Genomic DNA, 27,310 nt, shown 5'->3' on the forward strand with positions numbered 1-27,310 from the left:
AAAACTTGAAACCAGCTTTTTTGCAATGAATCATTCTTAAGCTCGATGTTCATAGATAAGCCTTTTTACCAACTTAAGAAAGAGTTAATTTATTCTTAATACGTCACTTTCAAATAATTCAATCTTTAAAAGATATCAAACTCTCACAAACACAATTTGTTTTCAAATTTGATAAACTCAAAACTGTAGGCACTTAAGTATCCATACATTATTTTGTATTATTCTAATTCCTACCTCGAGCCCAACTGATCTTCAGATTTAAACCACTAGGTTATCATTCACTGGAAAATATCTATCAATTTAAACTCCATTGACCACTAAAAGCATTTCTTTAATAAAGTCGGCAATGATTGGTCATGTAGTAGAGTTCTGGATTTTGAAGCTGAAACTGGTCGATATCCGTATGCTACCAAAAATATTCCTCCAGATTAAGAGGGGCTATCTTTCTTCAGATTAGTGGTAGAAAAATTAAGATATACATCAATACTGAAACAATGAATTGAATTTACTTTAAAGTACTAGATTAAGCATTAAACAATATCATTAACTAAATATATGTATTCAGAAAATATTTATTTTCCTTTTCACCAAAGGTGAAATTGAAAAGAGAATCTGTGACGTTGTAGCTTAACGCATTCTTTGATTGGTTGTTTAATTTACTGTGGAATATAGTTTCATCTGTTCAAGGCTCATCAGCACAGCTTGAGTCAACAAATCGAAAAATATAATAAGGATCAGTTACAACGGTGAAATTTATATAATATCTATGGTGTTTGGAGTGCGAATTAGTTCAAAATACAGTAATATAAATTAATTTAGGTAAGTAAATAATGTTCTTACATTTAAATGAAACTCCAGTCCACAGCAGAGCGCTCGACCAACCAAAGGATGCACAAGACTTCTAAGTCACAGATTCTCTTTTTAATTTAACCTCTGGTGAAAAAGAATTGAAATATTCCACACACACATCTTTTAAACACATTTACTACTGTGTAAAATGAAATATTTAATTTGACAAATTATTCAATTATCGAAATTAATTTAAGTTACGCTGGAGTGAAATAAAACGGACTAAAAAACACCATAGATAAATGTGCTGAATGTGATATAACTTTCATTTTATTTACAGGCTGCAAGTCCAGCTTGTACAGAACTGGAAATTATAATGTTAGATTGGCTAGGTGAGAAACGAATTTTATTTTATCTCTTAGAGCCTTAAACTAGTCATTTTATTTCATCGTATATGTAGATTTGTTTGTTTGGGAATTTCGCACAAAGCTACTCGAGGGCTATCTGTGCTAGCCGTCCCTAATTTAGCAGTGTAAGACTAGAGGGAAGGCAGCTAGTCATCACCACCCACCGCCAACTCTTGGGCTACTCTTTTACCAACGAATAGTGGGATTGATCGTGACATTATACACCCCCACGGCTGGGAGGGCGAGCATGTTTAGCGCGACGCGGGCGCGTACCCGCGTCCCTCGGATTACGAGTCGCACGCCTTACGCGCTTGGCCATGCCAGGCCCTACGTATATGTAGAAAGAAAAATGATAAAACGTGCTTATATGCTTTATTTTAAGAAACAGTTTCCCTCTGTGGCCCGGCGTGTTAAGGCGTGCGACTCGTAATCTGAAGGTCGCGGATTCGCATCCCTGTCGTGCCAAACATGCTCGCTCTTTCAGCCGTGGGGGCGTTATAATGTGACGGTTAATCCCACTATTCGTTGGTAAAAAAGTAGCCCAAGAGTTGGCGGTGGGTGGTAATGACTAGCTAGCTGCCTTCCTTGTAGTCTTACACTACTAATTTAGGGACGGCTAGCACGGATAGCCCTCGAGTAGCTTTGTGCGAAATTCAAAAACAAACAAACAAACAGTTTCCCTCTCTCTATGGTTAGATTGGTACACAAGCTATTTAGGCTTAGTAATAATGGTTTTATTAAAGTATAGTACAAAATATGGAAGTTATTTGTGGAACTCCCTGCATTTTTCAAAGTACCTTTAAAGTTAAACAATCTATTTTTTAAAAGCTCGAGTCTTTTGTGGACTTGATAATTTAATTATCTTAAGAAATGTTAATAATTAAACAATTACGTTCACTTCGTGGTATAACAACGACAATATTTTCAATGGTTAAGTATATATTATTTTGAGTTTCTTACAACAATGGTGAATTACTTCATGATATACAATACTACTGTTTTTGATCGTTGGAAGGATGACTGCAATTAGTAATTGACAAATATGTGGGGCACTATTGAGCTTTCCTATCGTAGGAACACTTTTAAAGTGGCTTGTTGTTTTTGTGGCATAAGTTTTAACAGTTTCTTTTATCACAAAATGTATATTATTGGATGTTTCGGTTAGTACTTGGTTCTGTTTTTGATTTTCAAACTTCACTCTATTTACTATGTGACAGAGGTGACATTATTGTATACTTTGATTTTTTTTTATGGCATGTTAAACTGTGGGACAGTACTCTAAAGGTTAACGCACTGGATCAGAAGTAAGGTTTAAAAATTACAATGTTAAAAGCTGAGGTTCGACTTCCGTGACGGACAAAATTTATACCGCCCATTGTATGGAAGAAACAGACAAATTTCCATCACACGACAATTTTTCACCTAGCTGTAGACTAAAATTGGAAAATTCGAGAAGGTTCAATGATCTAATACTGAATGGACAGCATGGTTATATTTCTTTAGTTATTTAATTATTGAATTTTAAAATAGGAAAGATAATTTTGGACCATTTCCCTTCTATATTTTTAAATTTTTGCATTTTGTAAATAAGTTTAATTATTTTCTTTAAATTTGTAAGATATTATCATTTTCATAAAAATAAAAAGCTTTTTATCTCAGAACATATACGGCCAATCACTGAGCGAATGATAATTATGCGCAAAAACTAGTTGGTTTCAGTGGTGGGAGTGTAACGCCGCCAGAGCGTACCATAACACCATTCTGGCATCTGAAACTGGAGCTGAATGCTGACAGTTAAGAATTAAAAATAGAGTTTATAAAAAAAGTTACTCCATTTACGCCTGAAATTAAATGTTTTTTCATAACCAAAAACTCTGAGTGCCAGAATGTATTATCCCCTTTGTCCATTAGTGGAGCTCTCAGACTACCTAATATATATTCTGTCACTCTCCCTCAAGAGCTGGCGTCAGGCACAATGTGACCGTTCTGATTCAAGAGCATGCATCAGAATGACAAAATGGTGTATGTCTTTTCGTGTGAAACGTCAGTGTCTATTCGGACACATATATATAGTATTAAAGCACTGAATAACAGTAAATTTTACAATTATACTGCGTGTTTAAAACATGCACATGTTTGAAAATCTTATTATTTAAATAATATACAATAAAGATATTTTTTTATAACTATTCATGTTGGAAGGATAGAAGGTATGCGAGGCATTGTAACAGTCAATGCTGTTCATACTATTCTTTAGTTAGAAATGTAATAAATTAATTTTATTTTAATGCTAGTTATTTTAAGTTGTTACATAGTTTTTTACCCTTGCGCCTTTTTGCTTCGATAATTTAGTACTAATTATGTACTCGAATACTTAACGCTGTTGATACTTTTTTATTTAAACACGAACTCACAACAATGGATATTATATTTTGAATATGAGACCTCTACCCTCATGGTGACGCCACACGTCTGACAAATTTTGGCAAGACTCTGCTTCCATATAATGTAGCACTACACCACTGATTTTTGTGTTTATACGGATGACATAGACATCACCACCGAATCTGAACAAAACACCGTAATTTTAAGACTAGTTTGTAGAAAAGAGCAGTAGAAAATACCACTTACATTATATTGAGAACTTGTTTGTTTTAGCGCAGAATAAACAACGAGCTTTCTATGCTCTGTAAATAACAATTAATTTTGCTATGAAAGTCTATAGAGCGGCCTTTGTAACCTTTATGAGGTAGAAGAATCTCTGTGTACCTACTATTTAACACTAATTTTCTATTATATTAAACAGGGGGGATTAGCGATTAGCTCTCTTATATAAACAGCAGTAAGTATACGGATTTACAACGCTAAAATCAGGGTTTCGATTCCCCTCGGTGGACTCAGTAGATAGCTCGATGTGACTTTGCCATAAGAAAACACACTTATATTAAATAGTCGGGGACGATTAGCATACGGGACAGTGATTCGAGGGTTCACGATTTGGCAACCCTTACCATAAAATCACAAATATTAATTTAAACTTCGTATGTTTATAAGCGGAACAGTCTTATCCCACTGTCCTCCGCTGATATAGCGGTAAGTCTACGGATTTGCAACGCTAAACTCGGGTGTTCGATTCCCCTCAGTGGACTCAGCAGATAGCTCGAAGTGGCTTTGCTATAAGAAAAAAAAAAACACATACACATATCCCACCATTCGATTAGAGTAGTTCAAGATTTGATGTTGAGTGTTGCTGAATCACTGCCTTCCCTTTAGTTTCACATGTTAAATTATGGAATTAAAGTCGTTTAAAATGTTTTTCACTTACGTATTTTATATACTAAAAATACACACTCACTCAAAATATTAACCCCTCTCCAAGTGGCACATCACTAAACTCACCAGAAGAATGACGTCACAAACACGTGTGATAATTTGATTAATTACCAATTTATATATTTATCTAAACTTGTGACCTTTTTCATTAATTAACAGGAAAAATGATTGGTCTACCACACGACTTTCTGTGTTTATCAGACCACGGCGCAGGGGGTGGAGTTATTCAGGTGACGTATTAACTTCGTATGGATTGCAGTATTTCAAATTAAGTGATCTCAGGTTTTCTAAACGATCCAACGATGTTGACATAAAACATTTTTTTCACGTTAGAAATATTTTTTTAAAAATTTGAAATAATTTTGAGATTAAATACTTTCTGATGTCTGGTGAGATTTATTTTGACACTTATCTTTAACAATGTGCTAACAATTAAACCGTAAAACAAAACGTTTGATAACATTATTTCAAATTCGAAGACAACTTTATTTTTATTAACACTTTCACTGAGCCTTTTACACCAGTTTCCTTACAAAATATTCACTTAATTATTTTACAAAGTTGATATTTTGTTAATTAAATTGTAGAAAGGTTTCTTATGACCGAATAAACTTTCTGATAGATTTAGACAAGGGAAAGTGTTTATTTTGTTATTGTTTTTTTACAGGGTTCGGCAAGTGAATGTGTGTTGGTTTCCCTTCTTGCTGCTCGCCACGCCACCATTCGGGCTCTAAAACAACAACATCCATTTGTAGAAGAAGGAGTACTACTATCGAAATTAATGGCGTATTGTTCTAAAGAGGTTATCTTATAACTATTGCCTTATATTTTGAACTTAAGTTTTCATATTTTACATTGTATTTAATTGGGAGTAAAACTTATCCTTACACGGGAGAATTTGAAGGTATAAAAGAAAATTATTAGCTAGAGGGCGCTTGGTAAAGCGCACATCTCCGCCACGCAGATTTGATCACATTCGACTGCAAAAAAACTGCGCAAATGTGTACATATTTCCATCGTTATAAAAAGATACGAACCAGTTTTGGCAAGACAATGAAAGATAATATTCTACACATATCCACATTATTTCATCAAAAATTCGATCATTTAAATTGAGTTATAGAATAAAAATAGTGTGCAAAATCGTTCCTCCTATTAACCTCACTGTAACACAATCTTGATCCTCAAAAACTAATCACTTCTAAGTTGGATCATAAACCTAATGTATACTAACCTTTGCCCAAATCATCCGCTTTTATTAACATTTTAGGTGGCTAACAGAACGTAGGGTTAAAACATTTTATAATAAACAAGACTGAAGCCTTCTATTAAAACTTTTTGTACGTAAATTAATAATTTGTCTTGTTCTACAAACATAGAGAGAACATAAAATGTCTGTTAAACGTCAAATCAAGAAACGTCGACACAACTTTAATAACCCTCAAAAACCGGGATTCGATGCTCCTGTGCTTAACTCGAAACAAAAGTGGGTCAAGACACAATGTTTTTCGTAAAATGTGACAATAGAGGTCACAGTATTTCGTAAGCATTGAATAAATGTATTTTTACGTATACAATATTTCATTTGGATATTTGTGAAAATGTCGACTGCTAGAATTAGTATTTAAACAATAATATTTTAAAAAACTTCAAAGATGTCAATAAATAGCGTTTTTTCTCGTAGGCCTTTGATGAAACATGGCAGTGTTTGTGAAATTATATAAAAATAATCCAGTAAGTTAAATATATGTGTAAAAACGGCTGGTATGGATAGAGAAAACTCTATATAGATTAGCGAACAACGTTTCGATCTTCTTCGGTCATTGTCAGGCTCACACAAAAAAGAGAGAATAACTGACCAATAGCTGACCACATGTTTAAAGGTGGTTGTGTAATTGAGTGTAAAATGTAGAGGGCGTGCTTAGATGTTTGATTATATTTATTAATATAAGTATAAAGGTGTTCCTTTGTTTTGGTTCATTTTGGGCTTGAGTTGTATAAGTAAGGCTACTTTAATTTTGCGTTTGTTTATGTTTGTTTCTTTATTTAGTATTTGAGTGTTTTCTATGATTATGTTGTGTTTATTTGATTTGTAGTGTTCGAAAACGCCTGAAGGTGACTTTTGTGTTCTTTGAATCTGGTTTCCATTTTTCTACTCGTTTCTCCAATATAAATGTCGTGGCAGTTATCACATTGTATTTTATAAATAATGTTGGTGTTGTGTTTGTCTGTAGTTTTTACACAGTATAGACCTCAGTTTTGTGCCTGGTTTTTGAATAAATTTGGTATTAACTGGAATGTCATATTTTGTTACTAGTTTTTGCCAGATGTGGTCAGCGAAACGTTGTTCGCTCCTCTACATAGAGTTTTTTCTATCCATACCAGCCGTTTTTACATATATATTTTTCTCTACAAGTGGGTTTTCTCATCATCACAAACCAGTGAGTTAGTGTGTGTGCGTATATATATATATAAATGTTAATTTTCATAGGCTCATTCTTCTATGGAAAAAGCAGCCATGATTGGATTTGTCAAACTACGAATTCTAGAAACTGATGACCGCTTTCAGCTACGAGGAACGACGTTAGCTAAAGCCATGGAGGTACTTTGAATTTTTGAAATCTTCTACATTAATTTAAATCTTAATCGAGAGATGACGCTTCAATATTTCATGTCAAAGTTACACCTTATTTTGATTTGCAAAAAAGCTTGTAAAAAGATACATATAAAACTAACCAATTTTGTTTGAACGAACAAGTCGTAAAGATTATAAAAATGTATTATATACAATTACTTCATAATATTTTATGAAATGCTCTATAAATTTTTTGGGCACAAGTATTTATTGTTTATTTGTCATAAAAAATAAAAGAAGAAAATTCCAAGTGGATTTTTCAAATGACAGGACATCATGCCAAGTTTGACTGTGTGGGTATTTGGGTATTGATGTTGTTAAATACCCAGGAGGGTCAGGTACATTTGACCTCTTCCTCCCTCCCGAACGATTATAGCGTCTGTCTTTAGGGTTTTTTTTTTTTTTTTTTTTAAAGCTTTGGGCCAGAGTAAAAGTATAACATCATACTCAGGTCCATTTCAGGGCTCAGTCCATGCATGGACGAACAAGAAGTTTTTTTTGGTTTTTTTTTTCTTCATTTAATTTTTTTCCATATATATATTTATTTTTTTTTTTGTACTTTCATATATATATATATATATTTTTTTTGTATTTTTCTCCTTTTTCTCGATTGAGAGAATGCTACTACTACTTGTAGTAACACAAACACACACACAGAAAAGAAAGTAATAATAATTATTATTATTCAATACTTGAATAATAATTCAAAAAGAGAAAAAAAAAATGACATCATGCCATTACTGTCTACAGTTTGCTTTTTGAATTTCGCGCTGAGCTACACGAGGGCCGTCACACTCTAGCGTCCACACAGCTAAAAGGGCGAACATGTTTGGTGAGACGGGGATTCGAACGCCTTAACGCCCCTAGCCATGCCAGACTCTTACTGCCTATCGAGTGTTACATACTATAATTTTATTTCAGACAAGTCTCCGATTTATTACTTTACGTAAGTTACGTATTACTATTTCAAATAACCGGAAATCTGAATACGAACTTGGTAGTTAATTAAATGTATGTTATTTGCCAACACGATTGATACACAATTTCCTTTTTATAACTCAAATATATTTTAATATACAAATGTAAAAACAATACAGTTTATAATAACTGTTGTTACTAATAGTTATTTCAAGTGATGGTTTATGTACAACAGTTTTACAAACTTACATACAGTACTGATTCTAGGTCTAGAACTAAATATTTTATCGACAATTCAAGCCTACGCCGGGAAAATTAATTCTGAGTTGATATAGTTGCACCTCGCTTGAGCTATCGGCTCGGCATGGTCAAGTGTATTAAGGCGTTCCACTCATAATCCGAGGGTCGCGGGTTTGAATCCCCGTCGCACCAAACATGCTCGCCCTTTCAGCATTGAGGGCGTTATAATGTGACCGTCAATCCCACTATTTGTTGGTAAAAGAGTGGCCCAAGAGTTGGCGGTGGGTGGTGATGACTAGCTGCCTTCCCTCTATTCTTACACTGCTAAATAAGGGACGGCTAGCGCAGATAACCCTCGAGTAGCTTTGCGCGAAATTTAAAAAAACAAACAAACGCTTGAGCGAACGATATTTCTCTAGACTAGCCTCACACCGGTTAGAAGTTCACTTCTTATCGAAGAAGATATTTAATGTCCTCATAGAAACAATAACGTCCGAAGTAATTCACTGAAGTTGAACAGTTTGTAATGTTCGAAATCTATAACATTCCCGGTCAAAAAATGTAGTTTTTCTATTAATCGACGTTAATTACAGTTATAGCCTCTAGGCCCATAGTGTACTAACTTTAGCTGTCCAATAATATTCTCACTCCCGTTTCTCGGCAAGCCGCTTTTTATGGGAATCATGCGAGACTCTGGAACATTCACTAAGGCTCGCGAAAACACTGTCAATCACTAGTATTAGATACAAATCTAGTACGTTCTTGATTCTTAGGCACACGAACGTTTTGCAAAATTTCGAGAAGAGGCGGGAGTTGGGCAATATTTAGTCAACAATATACATCACATGGAAAAAAGAAAATTATAATGAAACAAACGTAAGTACTAAACTAAACGTATAACAGTAAATCTGTTACAAGAGAAGGCGAAGGTGAAAGGATATGTCATTAAAGAAGATAACGTGACCCGGCATGGCCAGGTGGGTTAAGACGTTCGACTCGTAATTCGAATCCTCGTCACACTAAACACGCTCGCCATTTCATCCGTGGATGCGTTAATAACGTTATGGTCAATCCCACTATTCTTTGGTAAAAGAGTAGCCCAAGAGTTAGCGGTGGGTGGTGATGACTAGTTCCCTTCCCTCTAGTCTTACACTGCAGAATTAGGGACGGCTAGCACAGATAGCTCTCGAGTTGCATTGCGCCAAATTCAAATAAATAAACAAATAAAATAAATAAGATGATACATCTAAGAATTATAGATAAATAATGTCAATATCTTGTACCTCAGCAAATGGTGTAATTAATCAGTATTATGGATCCTTTGGTACTGAGTTTCGACCAATCAAGAATCATTGCTGAATGCAACGCAAGAGGGTCGATAAAAATATAAAATACATGTTCATTATTGAAATGGGATTTGGAATCAACTCCATTTGGATTTCTTAGATATAGTTTTGTGCTTTATGATCTTTAATGAACTACTATTAACTTCCAATCAGATCATGTTACTTGTCTATAGCGAAATTAGAAAAAATCAATCTGGTATTGAGAATAATAATTAAATACATCAGTAACAGTTATACAACCTTTCTTGTGGGTGACTTGTCGGTTATTTTGTATTCTATTAATTATTTTATCACTTATGCATTATTATGTTGATATATTAGTAGTTAAACAGATGGTCACATGACGTCATAGTTCCACAGAGTGGAGCCGGATAATTTTAAAATGTGCCACAAGTGATAGATAATTCCAAGTTATATTACTAGAAGTAGTTAGTTTCAAGCTGTATTACTAGGGGAACGGTAGTTCTGAAGTGTGCTACCAGGGAGTGGGTGATAAAATGATCGATGAAACAGGAAGAAGAGTTGTTGTTTTTAAGTGATTCACTCGTACACCACCTGAGAGTCTTGTCATGAATGTCAGGTTGTGTCACGCTATGTGTCATCTTTACAGCTCTATAAACAGTATTACTTTTTTTTCATTGTCGTTAAGGTCAATTTTATAGATTTTATTCAATATTAATAGTAAATACAATCTTTGAATATTCAAAATTAAAGGTTTATATACATATTACATATTGTCTATAATATAATTCATGGTTTAGACATATAGTAGATTCTATGTAAAGGATGTTTGAATATTCACATTATGCGTTATGCTAATGATTATGTTTTACATGTGTGAGCACACATATACTTGGTTACGTTGTGGGGCCAAATTCGTACTTTTATCTTATATTTAAAATTGTCTTCCAGTGTATTAGTGGTAAATTTGAGGACTTGCAGCGTAAAACCCTGGGTTCGATACTTCATGATGGCTAAAGCGAAGCTACTGTGTAAATTTGTAATAAAGCAATTCCAAAAAAAGTCGTAGCACTGTATCAACGATATACTATGACTTACCAAGTTCGTCTGTATTTTAAATTTCGCACAAAGCTACACGAGGTCTATTTGCACTAGCCGTCCCTAAATTAGAGGTGATAAACTAGAGGGAAAACAGCTTGTTAACTCCATCCACCGTCAACTCTTGGGCTACTCTTTTACCAACGTGGGGGGCGTTATAATGTGATGGTCAATTCGACTCTTTGTCTGTCACTATTGAGTTAAGGATGGCTGGAACAGATAGCCTTCGCGCAGCTTTGGGCGATAGTCAAACCAAGCCAAACCATAAAATTACATTTACTTCACATTACAACTTAGAAACAATCTATTTACTCAAAAGTTGATATAATATTCAAGTTGGACATTTTCCTAACATTTCATTTGTTGTTTGCGAAGCATGTTATTTCTCCAAACTGCGAAACTATCGAATAAAAGAAGAGTGGTTCAGTAATTTAATAACATTCTTTCTATTATAATGGCCAGGTGGTTAAGGCACTCGACTTGTAATCTAAGGACCACGGGTTCGAATTCCCGTCACACCAAACATGCTCGTATTTTCAACCGTGAGGGCGTTATAATGTTACGATCAATCCCACTATTCGTTGGTAAAAGAGTAGGCCAAGAGTTGACAGTGGGTGGTGATGATTAGCTAGCTGCCTTCCTTCTAATCTTACACTGTAAGATTAAGGACGACTAGCGCAGATAGCCCTTGTGTAGCTTTGCGCGAAATTCAAAACAAACAAACAATCCTATGATAATTCTTTGAAAACGTAGTTCCATATTATAAGCCTTCACACCTGATGTTGTAAATTTAAAATATTGATTTGTTCAGTTTTCTGACAAGTGTACTTTTACCTGTTCAGAATGTTTCTCAATGGATACATGTTTTGTGAAACTGATATTAGGTTTTACGTAAAACTTAACTACTACGGTTCATAATTTGTTTTGTTTTTTTCTTTTACAGGAGGATCGAGCCATGGGCTTAATCCCTTTCTTTGTAAGTAACACTTTTTCATAGTCCGCTCTTGTTGGCGGCCTGGCATGGCCAAGCGCGTAATGCGTGTGACTCGTAATCTGAGGGTCGCGGGTTCGCGCCCGCGTCGCGCTAAACATGCTCGCCCTCCCAGCCGTGGGGGCGTATAATGTGACGGTCAATCCCACTATTCGTTGGTAAAAGAGTAGCCCAAGAGTTGGCGGTGGGTGGTGATGACTAGCTGCCTTCCCCCTATTCTTACACTGCTAAATAAGGGACGGCTAGCGCAGATAGCCCTCGAGTAGCTTTGTGCGAAATTACAAAACAAACAGCTCTTGTTGGCCGTCTTAGATTATGCATGTCCCACCAAACAAAACAGATATCAGATGTTTTTATACATGTGTTAACAATAGCTAGGTATGAAACACCCTTTTGATTTTAAAATTTCTTCTAATGAGATTTTCTGCAAACCAAACCAAACACAGCGATATATACCTGCGGACTTATAACACTAAAATCCGGGTTTTGACACTCGAGGTGGGTTGAGCACAGATAGCACATCGTGTTGCGTAACTCTAAACAAACAAACAAACATTACCTGAAGAGCTATAGAAGTCTTAATTCACCAAGAATAAGGTCCAGAGCTTATAAATCAAAATAACTGGAGTTCGATACTCACAGTTGGCAGATTAAAGAAAGCCCATTGTGTAGCTTTGCGCTTAATTAACAAATAATAATTGTTATTGTTTGTCTTTTCTGATTATTCTTAGCGTATGTTTATATGCTTTCAGCAATTTGACAGGCAGTTTTTAGGTGAAATTCTGGCTTCAATCAGTGGTTAAACTGAAAATCTGCAGTTGTGGAGAGAGCAGAGCCTAACCAACCAGGGTCATTACCAAACAAAAAGAAATTATCCAACTCGACATTTTATAAACACTGTATAATAAAGAAACAAACAACAAAAAACTAGAGATATAGGATCTTAGACGACAATATAAATATTTCTTTTACAGATCCAAGATCCACATATCAAGTAATTTCAGTCTTGCGCAGTAAAGACCAGTTTCCCACATAATCTTACGTTTCTTTGTTATTACAGATCTTTGCAGAAACTTTCAATTGTCCTACAATATTGTTTCAGCTCACTTTAGACACTTGTTTCACATAGTTAGGGCGTGTTCTATAACAGTGTTCTTAGCTAACACATGTGAGCCCACAACTTTCAGTTTAACCACTGACCTCTGCTTTAATAAGACACATTTTACGAGAATGTGATTTGATTGTTTGACTGCTTTAGCTTTTCACAAATTGTAGCTCAATTTGGATCTATATTTCATTCGCATAGAAAATGTTATGAATAATATAAAACTTCAGTCTTAACCTTATTATATAACAACAGGGGTACTGGGGATGGAAGTTATGTAAATTTGTGATTAATGAAAGGTTATTATGGGACATGAAAAGTTTCTTCCCTTATATGTTACTCTATAAAACACCCATAAAAACGGCAAAGCACAAAATGTGAAAACCCCATTTCTTTTGTTTCTCCACATATACCCAACAAACCTTCAAGCCAAATTATGGGGAAAAGTAGTGGTAAAAAACACAAAAATGCCCATAAAAACTGCAAAATGCAAACCTAATTAGCAGGTTTAGCAGTTTTATTGTAAATTCATCCAAATACTGCGAAACAGTTGTATGGTCATACAACAAACACTACTATAAGATTTGCTTAGATATAGACTAAAATAAGCAACAAGCCTGGGTTCAATATGTTCGAATTTAATCTCCACTAAACCGAATGAAATATTTTGTTAAAATAAGAGTAAAGAAAACTGGTAATAATAACTGTATATCAACGCAAACAATTAAAATAATTTTCTCTAAACTCAGAAAATTCGAATTTTCTTCTTTGGCTGAAAGATTACTGACGTATACTGACTAAATTCTCGTCCGTGACGTCACCTAAGATACGTCAGTATTTGTTTTTATTAACTGATCCAATTATAGCCTTGAGACAAAAGTGACTATAAAAGATAAATTACTTACATGTTTCTAAGACCAAGAATTAGGGAATTATTGAATACATATTTACACGTTTGTAATTTAAATAATTTAATATTAGAGGTTGACTTTTGGTGTTTCGTTAATTAAGCTACTGAAAGCTAGTTTTTAGCGTTCTAATTTTGTTTTGTTTGTTTTTGAATTTTGCACAAAGCTACTCGAGGACTATCTGTGCTAGCCGTCTCTAATTTAGTAGTGTAAGACTAGAGGGAATGCAGCTAGTCATCACCACCCACCGCCAACTCTTGGGCTACTCTTTTACCAACGAATAGTGGGAATGTCCGTCACATTATAATGCCCCCACGGCTGAAAGGGCGAGCATGTTTGGCGCGACAGGGATGCGAACCCGTGACCCTTAGATTACGAGTCGCACGCCTTAACACGCTTGGCCATGCCGGGCCCAGTAATTTTGTACACATTCCGCTGTGCTGCTGGAGGGAGAGATTGACCAATCATCAAATTTCAAACGATTTAAAGAAACAATAGTCAAATAATTGAAAAAGAAAGCAACTTGGAACTTAAACAGAATAACTTTTGGACACTAGTAGTTATTTGTATGACGAAAAGAATATATTTTTCCTCTAAAAGGATTAACAAATTTATTTTAGGATTGAATTCAATCATATTCTTAGAAACACAAAGCGATAAACACAGGCCTGATAAGAAACGAAGTCTCTATTCCTTAAGTCTGTTAGAAAAAGATGCTTTTCAAAAACAATTTTATTTTTTATTCATTATTTAGCAGAGCAAATTCAATAACCAATGATATCAGCTAAAAACTTCAGTAACCAATGGTATTAGTTGGTAACTTCACTAACCAATGATATCAGCTTGTAACTTCAGTAGCCAATGGTATTAGTTGATAACTCCAATAGCCAATGGTATTAGTTGGTAAATTCAATAGCCAATGGTATTAGTTGGTAACTTCAATAATCAATGGCTTTATTTGGTAATCTGTTAAGGTGAGTTTTCCCAATTGAATAGTTGTTTTAAAGTATACCAATATACAAGAACATTCGGTTCATTAACTGTAACCAAACTAGAATCTTCTAAGAAGAAAACAAGGAATCTAAGAATCAAACATCTGCCCTTACTCATAAAGAGGGCTTTATTCATATCCTTAAGGTGTTAAGGGTGCCATACTGAGTTTTCTAGAGGTGTTAATATTCTCTTCCACAATAACATGTAGTTTTATTTAAAAAACAACCTGATGTTTGCTTGTTTGTAGTTAAACATAAAGCTACAGAATAAGCTGTCCGTGTGTCACCTATCACAGATATCGAAACCGTGTTTTTAGCGTGACTTACCACTGTACAACTGGAGGGTCAGATAGATGCATAGTGTTAATTAACCTGAGTTGGTTCACTACTAGATGCACGGTATTAATCAGTCTGACCTGATATGATTCATTGCTAGATGCAATGTTTATAAGATTTGAATACCTTTTTCCGATATTGTTTTTCTCAAATTGAGAGTCACTTCTAAGATTTTCACATAGTACATTAAATACTTATTGGTGCACTTTTAATAACACTGATACTATATTGATTTTTTCTGTGATTCAGGTTATGGCCACTCTGGGAACAACGTCCTGCTGCTCCTTTGACCCTTTGTATGAAATTGGCCCAGTTTGTCAAAAGGATGGGATTTGGTTACACGTTGACGCTGCTTACGCTGGAAGTGCTTTTATTTGCCCTGAATTCCAGTATTTAATGAGAGGAATTGAAGTAAGGGACTTTGAATTAAACAAATATTATTGGCTGTTTTATTTTTTTAGGCTTATTACTCCTTGTTAACCTTGTAGAAACCTCTTTGCGATGTCTCGTCGTATTAACTGAGCACTACACACTGTTGTTTGTATACATTATTAATGTTGGATATCTTTTTTTTTTTTCAGTATGCCTCGTCATTCAACATGAATCCAAATAAGTGGATGCTTCTGAATTTCGATTGTTCAACAATGTGGTGAGTTGTGTAAAAATTCAACAATGAGTTAAGTTATGTAGTTTTAATTTTCTAACAATAGCGTAAGTTTTGTATTTTAATCGTTCAACCTTTAACGACTCAATGTTAAATTTCTTAAACGATGTTACGGAAACACGTAGATTTAAACAAAAAATTAAGACAAAAATTATCTCGGGTCATAGATGTCACTAGGTACTTGAAAGATTCTGGGTTAGGAGCCCATAAGCACTGGAATGTTTGGCTTTTCAGTACGAAATAGACGATGGTTTACTATTCTGATTATTTAAGTACATCAACTGGGGATTTAGAACGCAGTCAAATAGGATTGAGTCACGAGCCCCATGTACCAATGCCTGGTGACACCTTTGCTCCAATTTTCTGATGATAAAATTCGTGGCACGTTATTGTTTATTTAAGAACAAAATAAAGTTTAAACGTCGAAAGCTGGGAAATAATTAATAATCAAAGTAAAAGAAACTAACCTAAATAAGTAAAAAATACTTAAGTTATTACGTGGAATAAATTTTGTTAAATTGAAGGGAGGGTACATCCATTATATTATATTTATTCATTATTGGATTACATGTCGATATAAAAAATTTTTACACGAAGAAAAAAAAACATCTCAAACGTAATTTATTTCTCTGAAAATTAAAATTAGAATACGTAGCTGGAATTTCCCAGTTTATGGACTTAATACACAATTATCCGGGGTTCGATTCCTTCAGGTGGAGAGAACTAGATACTTCTTACGTAGCTTTGAGATAAAATACAAATATAGGACAGGTACGGAATAAAAATAACCCTATTTTGATTGCGTAAGCAAGGTCTTAGGTATTGATTGCACTTATATCCTCGTGTGAATGTGATTGTAGAAACAACAGGCAGATGATTTGGTAGCATGTGTGAACAACGATGAAAACAATTATTACTGTTTTAGGGTTAAGGACCGATTCAAACTCACCCAAGCGCTCGTGGTTGACCCTTTGTATCTGCAGCACAGCTTTTCTGGTAAGGTCTCGTGAAATTCATCGTTTGTTTTCTTTAAGAGCATGCGCGTTCTTATTAATAAATTGACTGTAAAGTTCCAAATGCACATATTGCGTTTTTAACGGTTTCCATAAACTATAATAAAAAAACAAACGAACAGAAAATTGCAATTCATAAACGTTAATGAGATTTATAATAGTTTAAACGATTATAGATTTTTAAATATATGTATTGGTGTTATTTATTGAATAAAAAAAGTGAGGAAAAATGAGGCTTAAAATGACTTAATTACATTCCATTATCTTTTTTTCAGATAAAGCCATTGATTATAGAGTGAGTACTTTTCTTATAGTATTTATATTTAATATATTTAAACCTATATATCCATATTTACTATTTTAAAACGTGTACAACTGAACGAACAACACATAGCTTCAACTTCTTTCAGTTGAAAGAACCAAAGATAATATTATAAGCTATATTTTTATTATTTCAATCACTAGAGGGAAGTAAGGTTTCCTTATAACTTTTAAAAGATGCTTTTATTTGAATATTTTCAACTTTAACGGATTCAAGCTCCATCGCCAACTACACAGCTTTTTTTTTTAATGTACACCTTCTGTCTCGTGGCCCGCCATGGCCAGGTAGGTTAAAGCGTTCGACTCCTCGTCGCACCAAACATACTCGCCCTTTTAGTCGTGGGGCCGTTATAATGTGACGGTGAATCCCACTATTCGTTGGTAAGAGAGTAGCCCAAGAGTTGGCGGTGGGTAATGATGACTAGCTGTCTTCTCTCTAGTCTTACGTTGCTAAATTAGGGATGGCTAGCGCAGATAGCCCTCTAATAGCTTTGCGCGAAATTGAAAACAAACAAACCAAACCAACTCTTCCATAGATTCAGCTAAGGTATCTTTCTAACTCTGTACTCTGCTTCTAAACTTTGCTATGAATATTTTTTTCTGATGTGCCTTCGAACGTGTTACTGTTGGTTAAAGAAATCATCAATGCTTGATATAGTTGTTAAAGTTATCAACTGGAAGATTGTTTATTATAGTTAAAGTTGGCCCTTTTAAATAGGTACCAAAACACATAGCTTGTTGCTCACTATTTCACCATTTCGATTTATAATTTATCTCAAACTGAGGCTTTTATTCCTCTCAGGGTACCTTTCTGTAGAGTCCAATATAGTTAAAATAGTTACCAAATTTTGGAAGTGCATTCGGTAGTGATATAGTTGAAGTATTCTGGAAAGATCTTGAAATTACAGATAGCAAAGCAGTAGTAGTTACATATGTAGACCAAATAGGTTCTTCTAATTCATATTTTATAGTAAATTGTCTTTAAGTTGTAATTATTGACCATAAGTAGGCATGGTTGGTTTGTTTTTTACATTTACTAGTTCATGTTACAAATGTTTTATTTTCTGTCATTGAGGTTACTTTCCTTACTGGTTTTTCTGTTATAATCTTTTTGTACTTCGCCAGTCTTAATGTTGTAACTTTTCTGTACTTGTCCAGTAGATTCGTCATTTTTCTGTCTTCTCCAATAGATTCGTAAGTATCTTCATATATCACATTCATTCTTTTCTGAAGTTTTATTTATGTACTACTACCTTTCATTTGCCTTTTTTTTAAATTACCATCTCTTATCTTTCTGACCTTATTTTAAGTTGGCCCACCAGAGGGCGACACTAATTCTATGGACTTACAATGCCAAAATCTGGGGTTTGATTCCCTACAGTGGGCAACTTGTAGATATCAGATTATGTAGCTTTGCACGAAGTACACAACAATACCATTTAGTTTTCTTTGAATTTGATCTTATTCAATCTTTCTGACATTTTATTTTTTTTTCCTTTTTCTATTTTCTGTTCCTTTTTTCTTCATCTTCTTTTAATGTTTTTGTTCTTTGTGCTCGTTTTTCTTTCTGCTGTTTTACGGTCTCTAACAAATTTTCGATATTGCTTTGCGCTCGTATTGTCATCTTGAAATTCAGGCAAAGTTTTATTTCATTTTCCCCAAAATAATCCCACTTCTGATACCAATGTCATAGAGTGTTATTTTGGTTCATTGGTAGAAAAATCCAATGTAAAGTTCACGTATAACGAATTGATTTGATTTGTTTCTTTAGTAACATTTACTATAAGCTATGATCACTGGTGGGCTTAACTTCACAAACAACCTCTTAACAAAAATTTCAAAACTGATATATGTTGAACTTATTAATAAACGTACTTGGAGAAGTTTCTCGATACTCGCAACAAGCACATTGACTAATTCTCATTGTCTAACTTACCAACTGATACTAACGTGATTAACTAATGTTAAATAACTCAATTTGGTTTTTAACATTTAAATGTTATTTTTTTCTCTATGTACTACAGTAAACTTCTAGGGAAGCTTCACCTTTTATGAAATTTCTTGACATCACCAATAATTAATAAAGAAAAAATAAACCCAATCTAGTGAAAGGAAACATGAAACTAATAAAAATATAGCCGGCAATAGAAAAATAAAAGAATAATTATTGTAATCATTGAATTTAGGCTTAAGTTAGTACAATAACTAAAATTAAAAGAGACAGTGTATGCAAAATAAGTACGAAACGTTTATAGTGCAAAGTGAAGGGATTTGGTAATAAGATTGCTCTGAAGGTAAATGTTTTTAGTCAGCGGTCGTTGTTCGTAACATTTGTATGTATTGACACAAAAATTTGGTATTACTCAGATAATTAAAGGAAATTTGAATGTTGGCTTTCCCTTACGGGCGAGCAGCTGTCATCAGGAGGCTGACTGATTGATTTAAAATCTTAGATTTAAATAATTACAAACAAATTACAAAAATTTAAATTAGGGTTAAGATTCTAAAAGTTTATTTTGTCTTTCTCAATTTCGTTAGCACTGGGGGATTCCTCTCAGTCGCCGTTTCCGGTCTCTTAAACTTTGGTTCGTCATTCGTAAGTATGGCGTAGAGGGTCTGCAGAAGTACATTCGTGACGTAAGCATCTTATTTCTTATTTCCTCTTTCACAATTTACGTTTTATCGTTAAAAATGAATAAAAATAATTTTACAAAGACATGTTTTATTACCTGAAGTCTTATATTTTGTTAACGTAAAACAAACTAGGATTTACTGCAATAAAAACACATCTTTTTACGAGCTAGTATCACTAGTTAGTTTAGCTGTGTTCTTAACATGTAATAACCCGGTTTCTTGTGTTTTAAGTCCACAGACATATCACTGTGCCACTGGGGAAGGGGAGGGGTAACAAATGAATTTCTTGTTCTTCTTCTGTTTCTTTATTATTACATAATAATTAAAAAACTAAAACAATAGTGTCAACCAGTTTAACTGAGGTGACACAGTTTCAAACACAGTATCCACTTTTATAAATACTGTTAATAAATAGTAATAATTTTAAATCATAATTCTAGTGTAAACGATGTTATCATTACCCCTTAAAGTTAGCTTTCTTACATGAATCTGGTGTCCTTTAAAAAAGCTTAAAAACAGGGATTGCCAGCCAATAATAGGTAAACAATAAATATACTAGTAGGAACATCATTGTATTTAGAATTTCATCACAAATATAACCCTCCTATGTCTATTGAAGCAGTGCATTAAAAAGAAACTAACAAGTAAAGAGAAACTCTTCAAAAAAGGAAGTAAATATGGGAGCGGTTTATAACACTCCTTCAAAAAAAATCTAAACAAGATGGTAAGGATGACATTTATATTATCCCTACGTTATAGCACAAGCAAACGCCACCACTACTGTATTGTGCAAAATTCGAGCCAATTTTAGTAAGTTTTGGGGGGCACTTAGGAGCTTATATGTTCAGAAAAAGTTTGTATGTCTTAGGTAAAAATGAATCAGACAAAAGCATCGTTGAAATATATACATTCTGGCCTGTGTTTTGATATGTATCTGTTGGCAATTACAGGTGAAAGAGGGGTGCATGTTTAAAGTACTTATTTGATGAAATTTTTGTTTTTCAACATGAAGTCACTTTGTTATCGAAGTCCACAGCAAAAGAGAGATAAAGATGTGTTGGGGTTGTGAATTAACAGATGGGGTTTACTGATATGGAGGGTAAGTGCAATGTTACAAGCTTAAGTATCCAGAGGATTATTTAGGAGGGAGGAGAGACAAAGTACGTGAAATTGTGAAATGAATACTAAATTCATATCCATATGCTGAATGAATAAAAAAAATTATGTTTCTTATTTTTCGGGAAGATGCAGGTACCTACTTGGTCCCACCCCATCCCCTGCGGATGCCCATGGTTACATGCTTCAGTGTTTTCATTTTTTGTCTCCAGATGACTGAATAAGATGACCCAAACCTGAAAAGAGTTGTATAAAATTATCTCTATACATTTTTAAAAAGAAAAAATCACTAATCTCATAATTTCAAAAGACATAATTTAAATTTTTCCATAGAAATCACCCTATACGGACTTATAAGGCTAAATTTCCGGATACGATTCCTCAAACTGGATAAGTAGCCCACTGTTGAAACAAGAATAACATCAAAAATGAATTGCAAAACCCAGACTCGTTAAATTAATTACTTTTAAATTAAGTTATTTTTAAACCGTGTGTGTTTAAGTTAATGCTACTTTATTTAAAGGTGGGCATTTTTATGTTTATAAAAGCTTTTATTTTTATTACAGCATGTTCGACTTGCTAAGAAATTTGAGAGTTTGGTAAGGAAGGACGAGAGATTTGAGGTTGTAAATAACGTTCATCTAGGATTAGTTTGTTTTCGACTCAAGGTAAAGTAGGCTTGAAATAGAAAAACTCTAAAGGACTTAATAAAAACGTAGTGTTCAAATATAATACACTCGGTAATAAAGACAAGAATAATTAATTAGAATTATACTTTATCAGCTCAGAAACGTTCACTCCAAGTATTCACAAATTTTTAAAATTGATGAGATGCTTAAGTTAATTTTGCCTGACCATTTATACCTCCTGGCCACCAAAAGGTTGGGCCTTCTGGTGTCTCGGAATGGCATGAATCGATAAAAAACGCGCTCAAATTCAAATGAAATGAGTGTAATAATAATTAACATTCAAAAATTCAGGATGCAATCTCTTAAAAACTATCGTTTCACTACAGTGCCACACAGTTTTCTTCTTTAGTTTATACTTTTTAACCTCTTTGATGTAGTTTATAATTGAGCAAAAACATTATTTTAGTCTTAAAAGTGAATTTTACAGAAAAAAGAAAACTTTGCAGTCAAAAGAACTACTCATACTGATTAATTTTGCAGGTTCACATTTTTTATAAAAAAAATATGTGCTAATAACTGAAACATAGAACTTGGTACAGAAAAAGCCCTTTCTGAGCGCAATCGGAACGTTTAAGTTTTTACGTTTGCCGCTAGGAAAAGTACTGTGACGTAATAGTTGCCAAACAAACCGCCAACGCCAGCGCTTTTAATGTAAATAAACATGGCCAGTGTATACGGAGAAACAGAGTCTGTTTTGACTTTGTGTTCTGAACAGTGTCGAGTAGCACCATATCCATTCAAACCTACTCTGAACGAACCTAGAACAGTTACTTTTGACACAGATCTGACAAGTTCTAGTGATGAGGACAGTTCCACGAGCGAGAGTAGCGGAACTGTGAGTGATACTGATAACGTCCAAGCCGGTTGCGAGTCGGTCATACCTCCAGTGGAAGAATGGTAAGCCTAAGTCATGACAACAAATATGGTCTGTGTTATTTCACGTGCAATTTTAAGCATCTCGAAATCTGTCTGGTGTTTTTAAATTATTGGTATCACAGACTGGGTTTTATTTGTTTATACTTTGCCGACTATGGTAACTAATACTCAGCCCTTCCACACTCATTGTACCGGGTATTTATGACTCGTAACAAAATGAATTTCAATTATACGTCATAATTCTGTCTATAAAATCAAACTAGATGTGGCAGTCTGAATAGTTAATTTAATATTTACCATAAATGCATAATTTATATGACATATTCCGTATGTTTGTGCAAGGTGTAGGTGTGGTTTATGCTAGCAGATGCCAACCAGGAGAGAGTGCGTTTGTTGTCGCTCATACGACAAGGTGTCAAACCGATTAAAAGATAAAGAATGCATTACCGAGACTCGAGGCTTTGATGTAAATTGCCTGAATATCGATGTCTTGGAAGCATCATACTATGAATTTGTTGACTTGAATGATGATGAGCCAAGTCACGAGTGTGTATTTTTCAAGATGCAGTTAAACCTAAAATAGTATATTTGAGTTTAACCTACAATTAAAGATACTGTTTATCCAAAACTATGATCCTACTTGAAACTCACGGAATCCAAAACAGTGGGATCCGACATAAAACATGAGCGTTCAAAGTGATCTTGACAAAGCTTTGCATGGTGTGAAGGAGTCCAGCTCTTCCTATTGACCATCTGCACCCACTGTCGCCACCTTGCCGGTTCCTTTTCCTTGTACGAAAACGAACAGAAGCTTTTGCCCGATGCCGAACCGTTTTTTACAACCATAAGCAACGCAGTAAACCATGTTATCTTAAAACAAACATAAAGTAGCAATATCAAGACAAAAAAATAGTGTCACAAAGTATGTAATTCGAAAAAAGCACCGATAGATTTACATAAAACACCAGCACTGAAAGGAACAAAATGGTCGGCGCGCAACGAAGCGTGTTTGGCAACTATTACGTCATAGTTGTAAAACGTCACGAAACAGCCGAACGACCGAGAGGAACTTGAGTTCGAGGACCCGCATATTTTGTTTCATTTTTTACTCAAAAGATAAGTGTTTAAAAATGTGGCAACCACACAGGAATTATACCTAACCAAAATACAGTTTGTAAGACAATTATTAAATTTGTTGAAAATTTACCTTTAAGTATTTTATCTTGCATAAATATTATACGTATAGAGTAATTACGTTGAGCTTTTATTCAATTATTTATATGCAAAAACGGCTCGTTTGGGCTGAGAAAACACTTTTACATAGAAGAGCGAACAACGTTTCGACCTTCTTCGGTCATCGTCAGGTTCACAAAGAAAGAGGTAACTGACCGGAAGCTGACCACATGTTTGAAAGGGGTTGTGTAACTGTGTGTCGAAATGTAGAGGGCGGTATTAGATGTTTGAATATAATATTCAATTAGTTTTGATAAACCTTTCCACAATTTTGTTTGATTTTTGATTAATATTAATATTATGTGGCAAGCTTTAATAAACAAATTAGAAAAAGAAATTACTTTCTTTGTATTTTACGAACCTTTCTTAGGGCTCGAACAACTTGAACCAAAAGCTGTTATCGTCTATCAATGCTTCTGGAAAGCTACACATGGTACCATCATCACTGAACGACCGTTACGTCATCAGGTTTTGCGTATGCGCACAGCAAGCAATTGACGATGATATTTCACATGCATGGGAAGTCATCACACAATTTACATCAGACTTGTACGAGATAATGAAGATGGACAACAAAGAAAAAAACAAGGTAAAATAATGATAACGTAAGATGTCCGACTGTAAGTTGGTGTAAAAAAAGAATAAGAATCCAGTCATTAAATAGTAACCTGTATATAATCCTGTACTAGCAGACCCTCAAGACGTATAGATAAATTATTGTCTATAAGCCTAACACAAGTTTAGCCTTTATTAAGTACTGCTTAAATTTTATAAAGAGATAATACTGTAACATTGCATGCGTTTGCTTAATTTAAATGGCTAAACTTTACCATGTTTAATATTATCAATAAATAAGCTTACCATGTTATTTTACGGCCTAACGTTAAGCCTTTTTAAAAACTTTGATCAGTTTTTAATATGTTGTACAAAATGCCTACTAGAGTATGTTTACATCAGTTGTAATTAAAAGTGCACGCATTATCTGAACGGACATATACTGAGTATTATAGATCACATATTAACTCATGTTACTCAGTAGTAATTTATTAATAACCTAAGTCTTAGCGGGTAATTCGCTGCCGCCTCCAAGATGGTTCTGATAAAATATGTTTTATGTGAGAGAGCCGGGTCTGAAAATGGCGTAAAAATCTTGTATTAATTACTTGAATATTTGATCAGTTATTTATCTACTCTGCGTGATTTCAACTTTTATTTATTTTAATTTTTGTTTCATGTTGTTGTTTTATTTTTGAATTAAGCACAAAGCTACACAATGGGCTATCTGTGCTTTGCCAACCACAGGTATCGAAACCCGGTTTTAGCGTTGTAAGTCCGCAGACATACCGCTGAACCACTGGGGAGCTTTTGTTTCATTGACCAACGGATTACGTCGATAAACTTTTATTCTTAAGTTCTATCACTTTTTGTCGTGTGATTAATAGTTTATGATGCGCATGTCACGAAGTGTAAGGAGAAATTTTTGGAATATTATAATCATCAATGTTTCATATTCGTCCTAAATATTATTATCTTTACAATTATTATAAGCATTCAAAACTTTCAGCAGATAGTTTGAAATATTTCAGTAAAACGACAGACATATTTTGAGTCAAACTTCAAAACCGTTCGATAAGAAAGAAAAACAAATTAAAACTTATCCATTAATGCAAATAAAAGGAAAGTCGTAAATCACTCTTGTTGGTAAATAAAAATTACTTAACACTGTACATTTAATGATTAGGGAAGTTTTCATGGAAACTTTCAATAAAGGACGGACTACATTTATTTACCTTGTACCTTCAAATATGTTTATTCCCTTTTCAGTGACTTAGCGTTAAACCAATGGGCTTATAACGATCAAAATCGTGGTTCAATGACCACGATAGGTAGAGCACAAATAGCTTATGGTGTAGCTTTGTGCTTTATAACAAAATTTCTGATACTTCTCAAATGTTTGGAGTAAATCACAAAAAATCTGCAAGGAGGCACCATGCAATTTTGTCCCAGTTTCACTTTTGAAATCCAGTTGATGACGTTTCTCTCGTGTCTGACTAGGTACGTGAACATATTTCATATTTTATTCCTTCCCCCTCTCCAAAACAACAAAATATCTGCTATAATTTGATATTATAATTGTATTTATACGTCTTTTTTCGTTAACGACAGGATGAACAAGGTGTAGACAACAAGGAAAATACAGACGAGTCCGTGGACGAAGTCTTCATGCTAGACCATAAGAAACGTCAATCCCTTAGGTACAAGCGCAGTTTTTTTGTTCGGATGGTGTCTGATCCCAAGCTGTATAATCCTAAGATCGTGAGATCCCAATCATCTACGGGATCTCGACGTCACACCAGTGATCCAGTTGATGATACTGGTGTTGTAACTCCTGTTTAGGTCATTAGATGCTTGTCACACCCGTGAATTGAAAGTGTGTTAACAATCGTAGGGATGTTAGGTTTATTTTATTTTTTGTGCGGAAGAACACGTTCAGCTGATGAGTAGTTAAGATTTTGTTGTTGAATGCGGAAATGAATTCATATCTCTACTTCCAACAAAATCTGTTGGTTCTGATCTTTCTAATAACTCCAATACATTGCTTGTTGACGTTTCCTGGTAAATATATGTTTTCTTTAAGAGGATTATTGTTAAGTTAGTATTTACGTAGACACATATAATTTGCCAAACATTACTCACTATATAACCTACCATGTTATAAGACTGGAAGTTGTAATGACCTTAACCTACATTTCCACTGGCAACGATATACTCAGAGATTGACTTTCTCCACGTTTGCTTCTAACAAAACTCCCAAATATTTTAACACAAGTTAAACCTATTGTAAGTGTAGTAGTGGTCCTTATTCACAAATGAACAATAAAATATTCAATGTAAAGTTATTACATTTTGTTCTCGGGCCAGTACTGTATTATTAATTCTCAATGATATTATTCATCATACTATGTGATTATTCTGGCACGTGTTTAATGTTAGACAATAAAATGGATGCACATTCTTCAGCGAAGCGAGTTATTTTTATTATTGAAAGTGTAAAACACTCAGCCGTGACTTTATATCATTGAAATCAATGAACTCAAGAAACACGATTTCAATCAATAAGTAAATAATACACGTCAGTGGTAGTAATGTTAGTCGTAACAACACTGTAATACATAATAAAACAACAGTATTATAAAAATTACCATTGAAAATCCAAATAACCATATTAGGAAAGTTTATTTTTTCAGTACACAAATGTAGAAAATTACTATGACAACATGATTGATAATTTAACTAAACATTTCTAAAACTGTTCGACTTATTAGGATGCGACTTTTTTCTTCGTATTGTAACTGACAGTGCTGTTGGTAACACTTGATACAACTGAAAGTTGTAACTGACAGTGCTGTTTGTAACACTCGGTACAACTGAAAGTTATAACTGACAGTGCTATTGGTAACACTTAGTACAACTGATAGTTGTAATTGACAGTGCTGTTAGTAACATTTGGCACAATTGATAATTGTAGCTGACAATGTTGTTGGTAACACTCGGTACAACTGATAGTTGTAACTGAGAGTGCTGTTAGTAATCCTCGGTACATCTGAAAGTTATAACTGACAGTGTTGCTGGTAACACTCGGTAATTAGAAATTGATTAACAATTATATGTAGATTAAAACAAAAATATTCAAACATAGAATGA

General features: G+C 34.1%; 1 protein-coding gene across 1 annotated transcript in view; it reads left to right on the forward strand.

The window, feature by feature from the left end:
• The window catches only part of LOC143230581 (tyrosine decarboxylase-like), a 43,823-nt gene extending 17,193 nt beyond the window's left edge, over nt 1–26,630 (forward strand). Inside the window, exons 4-16 of the mRNA XM_076464385.1 lie at nt 1,130–1,181; nt 4,689–4,759; nt 5,197–5,331; nt 7,021–7,131; nt 11,671–11,703; nt 15,309–15,470; nt 15,641–15,708; nt 16,649–16,719; nt 17,012–17,031; nt 19,596–19,694; nt 21,374–21,475; nt 23,976–24,194; nt 25,772–26,630. Coding sequence (XP_076320500.1) covers nt 1,130–1,181; nt 4,689–4,759; nt 5,197–5,331; nt 7,021–7,131; nt 11,671–11,703; nt 15,309–15,470; nt 15,641–15,708; nt 16,649–16,719; nt 17,012–17,031; nt 19,596–19,694; nt 21,374–21,475; nt 23,976–24,194; nt 25,772–26,002 — 1,374 coding nt within the window. The 3' untranslated portion in view covers nt 26,003–26,630. The remainder of the gene's footprint in view (nt 1–1,129; nt 1,182–4,688; nt 4,760–5,196; nt 5,332–7,020; nt 7,132–11,670; nt 11,704–15,308; nt 15,471–15,640; nt 15,709–16,648; nt 16,720–17,011; nt 17,032–19,595; nt 19,695–21,373; nt 21,476–23,975; nt 24,195–25,771) is intronic.
• The last annotated feature ends 680 nt before the right edge of the window (nt 26,631–27,310 follow it).

This window comes from Tachypleus tridentatus, chromosome 10 (assembly GCF_004210375.1).
Source record: "Tachypleus tridentatus isolate NWPU-2018 chromosome 10, ASM421037v1, whole genome shotgun sequence".
Lineage (NCBI taxonomy): Eukaryota > Metazoa > Arthropoda > Merostomata > Xiphosura > Limulidae > Tachypleus > Tachypleus tridentatus.